General features: G+C 48.9%; 1 protein-coding gene across 1 annotated transcript; it reads left to right on the forward strand.

The window, feature by feature from the left end:
* Positions 1-409: 409 nt before the first annotated feature.
* OR10AC1 (olfactory receptor family 10 subfamily AC member 1) lies at positions 410-1,375 on the forward strand. Its single transcript, XM_038560562.1, has one exon. The coding sequence runs from the start codon at positions 410-412 to the stop codon at positions 1,373-1,375; it is 966 nt and encodes a 321-aa protein (XP_038416490.1).
* The last annotated feature ends 6,318 nt before the right edge of the window (positions 1,376-7,693 follow it).

A 7,693-nucleotide genomic window follows, 5' to 3' on the forward strand; every position in this document is an offset into this window, starting at 1 on the left:
TGCCATGGCGAGCTAAGGCTGAGGGCGGCATAACACTCCTGGCAATAGGGGATCCACCAAGTAATAACTAGGATCTGAAGGCAGGGAGGGAGTCCTTTGTAGGTGGCGGTCAGGAGTGAGGGGTTGTAAGGCAAGATCCTAAAGTTAAGGCTTCTTTGGAAAAAAGCATGTTGAGAATGTGAGTCCAGGAGGCAGGCAAGACATCAGGAGTTAAGGAATGGTCCAGCATGGCAGGGGTGTGGGGGGCTGCTGGTAGTGCGCCTGGGGACCCTACCCCTCTCTGCAGCCCCGACTGCGACCCCCGCTCTAACATCCAGCCCTCCCTCCGGCAGAGGGGCAGAGGGGCTGTACCCACCGGCTCTCCCTCCCTGCACTCCTTTCCTGCAGGTGCCTGTGGGCAGGCCAGTGCATGGACGGTCCCGGCAACGCCAGCGTGCCCCGAGGCTTTCTTCTTCAGGGCTTCTCTGAGTTCCCACACCTGAGGCCCGTGCTCTTCTTGCTGCTGCTGGCCGTGCACCTGGCCACCGTGGGCGGGAACCTGCTCATCCTGGTGGCCGTGGCCTCGGTGCCCAGCCGGCCGCCCATGCTGCTCTTCCTGTGCCAGCTGTCAGCCATCGAGCTCTGTTACACGCTGGTGGTGGTGCCCCGCTCCCTGGCCGACCTGGCCGCGCCGGGGCCCCCCGGGGGCAGCCCCATCTCCTTCCTGGGCTGCGCGCTGCAGATGCAGATGTTCGTGGCGCTGGGTGGGGCCGAGTGCTTCCTGCTGGCCACCATGGCCTACGACCGCTACGTGGCCGTCTGCCACCCGCTGCGCTACGCGGCGGTGGTCACCCCGGGGCTGTGCGCGCGGCTGGCCCTGGCCTGCTGCCTCGGGGGCCTGGCGGTGTCCGTGGGGCTGGCGGGGGCCGTCTTCCACCTGCCCTTCTGCGGCTCCCGCCTGCTGGTGCACTTCTTCTGCGACATCACGGCGCTGCTGGAGCTGGCCTGCACGCGGAGCTACGCGGACGAGCTGCCCCTGCTGGGCGCCTGCCTGCTGCTGCTGCTGCTGCCCTCGCTGCTCATCCTGGCCTCCTACGGGGCCATCGCCGCCGCCCTGCACCGCCTGCGCTGCCCCCGCGGCCGGCGCAAGGCCGCCTCCACCTGCGCCTCGCACCTGGCCGTCACCTGCCTGCACTACGGCTGCGCCACCTTCATGTACGCGCGCCCCAAGGCCAGCTACTCCCCGCGGCGGGACCGCACGCTGGCGCTGGTCTACACCAACGTCACCCCGCTGCTGTACCCGCTCATCTACAGCCTGCGCAATCGCGAGGTCACCGCGGCCATCCGCAGGGTGCTGGGGCGGGGGCGGCAGGCGCAAGGTCTGCGTGAGCCCTGACAGGCCACAGGGGGTGGCCCTGCCCCCCAAAGCTTCCTCTGTCGGGATGCTCTGTGTCACCAATGCCACCGAGGGGGGGGGGGGGACTCAAGGACTGGACTGCAGAAAGAGAATCTGGAAGAGCGTCCCCCAAAAGGAGAGTCTCCCAGCAGGTGCTCCATCCTCCACCCCTCCTTTGAGCAGTGGCCAAAGGCAGCAGGATGTAGAACCCTGGATCTGCAGATAGGGGCCCCATCCACACTGGCTCGTTCTCCCCACACACTGGGCCCTGTGTGAGGCGATGGGCTCAGGATGAAGAAGGCACAACTCATGGCCAGAGGGGGGCTCACAGATGGGAGAGGAAGGACAGATGTGAGGGGTGAAGAGGCGATGGATAGAGTGGCTCCTAGGAGTTTCTGTGCTAGACTTTTTTGAGAGGATAGGGGAGTCAAAGAAGAAGTCTCAGAAGACAAAGATGGCTAAGTGGAGAACTGTAGGTTGAGTAGAGGTCAGTCCAAAGGGGAGATGAAGAATGGTTCAAGCAGCAAGGGTCCAATAAGGGCCAGGACATTCGAGGAATGGACTCTGTCAACAGCAGAAGGATGTGGATTCATGGAATGACTTGCTGTTCCTACGTGGTCACTCTGGCCACAGCATAGAGAAGGATCCAGGCACTGGATGGCCTGTCTGGGGAGCTGCTGCTCTATTCCAGGAGAAAGGTGATGGAGTCTGGACCAGAGGATTGACACAGGAGGTTGGGGACATGGAGTCATGAGATATGCAGGAAGTGGAAACTACAGAACTTTGACTCGGTATGGAAGTGTGAAAGAAAGGGAAGTTAGAAGCATTTCTGATCTGGACCACTGGATGCATGATGGTGCCATTTGCTGAAAAAGGGAACACAAGAGCAGGAGCAAGTTGGGAGGGTGGTGATGGAGGTTTCTGTGTTGAACTTGTGTTGAACCTGAAATGCTGCCAAGGACAAACCGGTGAAGATGCTGATGGAGGCAGATCCAATAATCCAGAGCACAGGGTCAAGAGGAGCACAGGGTCAAGAGGAGGGTAGACTTGGTTTTACAGATGGCCACTGACACAAGGGAGTGGATGATGTCACTCACCAAAATGTTAACAGTTGCTCTCTATGTGATGGGATTATGGGCGATTTTTATTTTCTTCATTATATATCTTCCAGATTTCTCCTAATCATTCTCAATGGATGTTACTTCTATACAGAAACAATCATTTCTTAAGAACAAATATTTTGGGGGCCTGCTCAGTGAATCACACAGACTTCTTACCCCATCCTGGAGCCCATTTGGCTAAAAACTGTCTCTTCGATAGCTCGGGAATAAAGAGGAACTAGAGTGAGCTTTGCGGGGGTGGATCCAGTGTATGCCTGTGTGGTACAAGAGTAGAAATGCACGAAGAACTTTAATCCACCAGTAGCTTGGAGGAAATACTGCTGTCAGAGAAACAGGGAGGAGACATTGAGAAGACTTACTAATTACTAGTTTCGTACTAATTACTAAAGAATGACGAATCCACATTGTCATGTAAAACTAACAGAGAAGATAAAGCCCCGTGATGTGACTGTTTCTAGACAATGTTACATTAGTATATCCTGGTATATTAAAGGGGACAAACTGGCACAAAACCTTAAATACAAATGTTAGGCTACGCTGCGAAAATCCCAGAAGTTATTCATTCATCCATATGTGCAATAAATAGCTGTTTGTTGAGTGATGGTTCCAAGCCAAGAACTTGACAGTTAAGGATTCAACTGTGATCAAAATGCCGAAATGTATTTCTAGCACCTCAGCCCAAATTATTGAAGGAAAGAAGATGAAGCCCATGTGTAATTTGAAATCTACTAGGGGACTCAGGCAAATAAATAGGCATTGCATTATTATGGGACAGGTACCATGATGGGAAAAATACAAGACCCTGTGGGAAGCAATTAGTCTAGAGTTGGGGTAGTAGGAGCATCTGGAAAAGCTGATGAAGAAGTGACATGTAGGACCTAAGTTCAAGCAGGGATAGCAGAGCCAGACAAAGACAGCTGGGAAAAGGAGCATCCAGGCAGAGGAAAAGCATGTGCAAAAGCAGCAAGTCAAAAGAGATCATTATACATTCCAAGAGCTTATTGATGGGACTGGCTCCAACTGGTGGGGATAAGGGGTTGGGAGTGCTGTGTATTTCAAGTATTAAGAGATTATGCTGGAGGTATGAATGGGGACCAGAGCACACGAGCCTTGTAAGCCATATTAAAGAGTTTAGACTTCACTCTAAAGAAGACATAGGAGAAAAGGGAGAAAAGAGAAGGAGGGGGCTGGGCAGGGAGGAGGAAAAGCCATAAAGATGTTCAAACAGGGGAGTGATATGATCCAATCTGAACCCTGACTACTGTGTGAAGAAGGAACTGGGGAAGAACATGACAAAAAGTATATTTGCTAGGAAGCTTGTGTAGAAGTACAGTTGGGAGACACTGTTGGCCCATCTTAGGCCAGTGGTACTCGAAATGGAGGGAAGTAAACTGGCTGGAGAAATATTTAGAAGATAGCTAAAACACAACTTAGTGCAGATTGCTTGGGGATAAAAGAGAAAGAAGAGTCGGGAATGACACGGATTACCTGGAAAGGATGACAGACCGGGCCCCCTGAGACTGGGAGAGTCACCAGGTCGAGGGCAGGACAAGGTGCAGGTGGTGAGTTCATGTGGACATGGGGTGTGGAGCCGTACGGTTGGCAGAGGGGGTGTAAGTGAGGAGAATCTGAGCTACAGAAACATATTTAGAATCTGCCAGCTTATCGGTGGCAACTGAGATGGGTACAAAGAACAGAGGAGGAACAGAGCAGTTGCAACAGGCGACCGCAAGGAGCAGCAGCATTGAAGGACAGACGGACGGTCCAACGTGATGCAAAACACACAATTTGTTAATTACATATAAAACAGCTTGATTCGTGGGATCCCACCTTAAACAAAATGAAACGAGAGGACGCAAACTTCCGTATTTAACGTGAGGGAGGGGCCCATTTCATTAATGCATAAGGCATTCTTGGCAATCAATAAGAAAAAGATGAATAATCACAAAGCAAAAATGGGCAAAGGGTACAGATGGACTGGTCACAGGAAAGGAGATGCAAATGGCTTGTACTTATAGGAAAAGTTTCAGACTCACGACAGAAATGCAAGATAAAATTTCAAAATGCTATTTGGGGCATTCATTCTGATGATGCTCAAAAGGGCAACACACAGTGTAGAGGGTGAAACAGGGACTCCCATACCTTGTTGCTGGTAGTACACATCTGTTCAATTCTAGGAGGGCAATTTGGCACATCAATTAAATATCAATTAGAATTAAAGGCACATGTCATTTGTTCCAGTCACTCTACTTCCTGGGTATGTCCTTACCAATGGAGTTATCTTGTGGGTATATATATATATATATATATATATATATATATATATTCAAAAAACATTCACGTCCAAATTGCTTAGATCACCAAAAATGATAGAAATTACTTAAATGATAATATGTGACTGGTTAAGTACATTATGGTTTATCCCTCTAGTGGAATCCTATGCAGTTGCCAAAAAGAAAAGGCTGTTTTATCTGTGACACGGAACCATCTCTTATATGTGTTAAGTGAAAAAGCAGGGTGCCTAATAGTACGTAGTGCAGTCGTCCTCAATTCTGGCCTTTTCACTTATGATTTCCACTCCAGGGCTCTTCCCACCATCTTCACAGGTTGGTTCCTTGTCATTCAGTTGCTGTCTGCACTCAAATATGAACTCCTTATAGAGGGCTTCACTGGTCACACCACATAATATTGCCTCTCTGCCTTCTATCTTTTATTTCTAATCATCTCTCGTTATTTGAAATGATATTTCTTTCTTTGTAATGTTTTAATTACCTGTCCCTCCCAGCACAATATAAACTCTATGAAAACTGTCTACTCACCACAGTATTTCCTGTTCCTGAACAGTGTACGGCATGGAAATAGCTGCCAATAAATTGTTGAATGAAAGAGTGAATAAGTCAGTGCTATGGTATGAGAGCATTTATATATAAAAACACATAGAATGTGCATATGTACAAATCGTGTGTGTCTATAGGCCTCAGCATGTACAAAGTCCTGGCAGACAAACCACAAACCTCACATCTAGAAATGCCGTCTACCCAGGATCATGCAATGCCTCCCAGGTCCTAGCCAACACTGAAAAAATGTGGAGAACCAACTCAAATCTTGTTTAATCACCCGCTGGAATGGGAAATTGGATTTCATTTCAAATGCTGAAATCTTTAACACGGTTTCAAGATTTGTACCTGGGATTTGTTTTAATCAGATATGGGAAGGTAAAGACGCAGAGACAACTGCCCCTGATGGAAGGAGTTTATTAGTTACAATTCCCAACAGAAGGGACACATGACACCATGAAGAGCCAAATGGGGACGCCCTGGGTCAGTCCGGAGGCAGAAAGAGAGAGGGGAAAGCATGGCCCTGTGACTTCCTTGTGATTTCTATGGGAAGAAATGGGCAAAGCAAGGTAGGAAAGATTAAGTTTTAGAATTGAATAGTTTGAATAATTTCAGGGGGGCTCTGGGAAACAAGAGTGGTCTCTAGCTGTCTGGTTTAGCTGACCTGGCCCTGGGATGACAGGGCAGGCAGCTTCAAGAGTCAGACTAAGGAGTGGTTGGAGATATGGGCTTTGGGTTGGTCAGTTTGCATACAAAAGGCATACTCACAGGAAGTTGGTTTGCTATCTCTAGGAATTAGCTAGCTCTGGGAGGGGTGGCCTATCCTCAACCAGCTAGGCCCCCAAGATATCAAAACATCATAAAGTACAAAAAATAAAAAACATGACTGATACAAACACAAACTCTAGGACAGCATGTGTAACATCTCAAATACAGATCTAGGAGCTCTTAGAACTGCTGAAGAAGATCTCACAGCTGTTCACAGTCCTGCCACGGGTATTTATCAGATCCAAAGTCAGCCAGAAATTATCCTCTGCCCACAATATATTGCTTTCAGTGGGTCCCTCACTTGGCTGCACACTGGAAACACCTGAAGACGTTAAAAAATACTGATGTCTGGACACAAACACTAGGAATTCTGATTTAACTGGTCGTGGTAAAGCTCAGGCATTGGAATTTTTAAAAGCTGCCCCGTAGGTAATTGTGAGGTGCAATGAAGATGCAGAACCTCTGCCTCTCAGTATCAGGGACTCCAGTCTTCCATAGAGGCTGCCCTGCTCCTGCTCAAATACAATCCTTCTGCCTGAGCTCCAGGTCCCATTTCAACCGCTCCTCAGACAGCTCATATATTTCTTATTGCTACCCTCTGCCACGGCTTGAACTTGAGTATTAAACATCTCTAAGATAGGAAAGTTCCCATTTCTCTGATAGCACAGGGTCTTTTCCTTGAAGCGGCCAGTTCTGAGTGGGGGGAAGTGGCTAGATTACTAACAATCACAGTTCCCAGTCAGTGAACACTTCCCCAAGTTAGGTAGGTACCAGGACAAGCAGGTGAGCAGGGGCAGATGGGAGAGAACAAGAACTGGATAAAGAAAAGGGACAAAAGATGCTTATTCACCTTCCATGAAATTCTTCTGCATAGGAGGCCATTTCCCACATCTAGCCTACGGCCCACTTGACAGAAGTAATACTTATGTAGCCCTTTGGGGGCCACGAGTCTTCAAGAAATTTGAGATGTAGGTTACAGTTTAGCCTATCTATTAATGACTTAAAACCTTTACCTGGCACTTCTGACGTTCCAGTCCCACATGGTAGAGAACCAGATGTCTATGATCCTCCTGACAATGGGCAAATGTACCTTCTTCATATTATAACGAGAGAAGGCCTCATAGCCATGTAAGCTCCCTTACTCATCGGGTGTCCACATGCCCTAATAGGCTCTGCTTCTCCTCTGGCTCCTCCTGGTGTGTCGGCCTTAGGGCCTTATCACAGGGGCCCATGTTGTCCCCAAACTTCAGCGATTCCCTAAGGAGCCACTACCCTTGTGAGAAAATGAACAGAATGAATTTAATCCACTATGTGACTACAATTAAAACACACATCCAGGGCAGCCAGGGTGGCTCAGTGGTTTGGGGCCGCCTTCGGCCCAGGGTGTGATCCTGGAGGCCCAGGATGGAGTCCCATGTCAGGCTCTCTGCATGGCGCCTGTTTCTCCCCCTGCCTGTGTCTATGCCTCTGTGTGTGTGTGTCTCATGAATAAATAAGTAAAAATTTAAAAATTTTTAAAAATTCAAAAATTTTTTAAAAATAAATAAATAAATAAAATAAAGCACACATCCAGGAAGAGGGAAGTCCTTCGA

The sequence above is a fragment of the Canis lupus genome, chromosome 16, assembly GCF_011100685.1.
Source record: "Canis lupus familiaris isolate Mischka breed German Shepherd chromosome 16, alternate assembly UU_Cfam_GSD_1.0, whole genome shotgun sequence".
Lineage (NCBI taxonomy): Eukaryota > Metazoa > Chordata > Mammalia > Carnivora > Canidae > Canis > Canis lupus.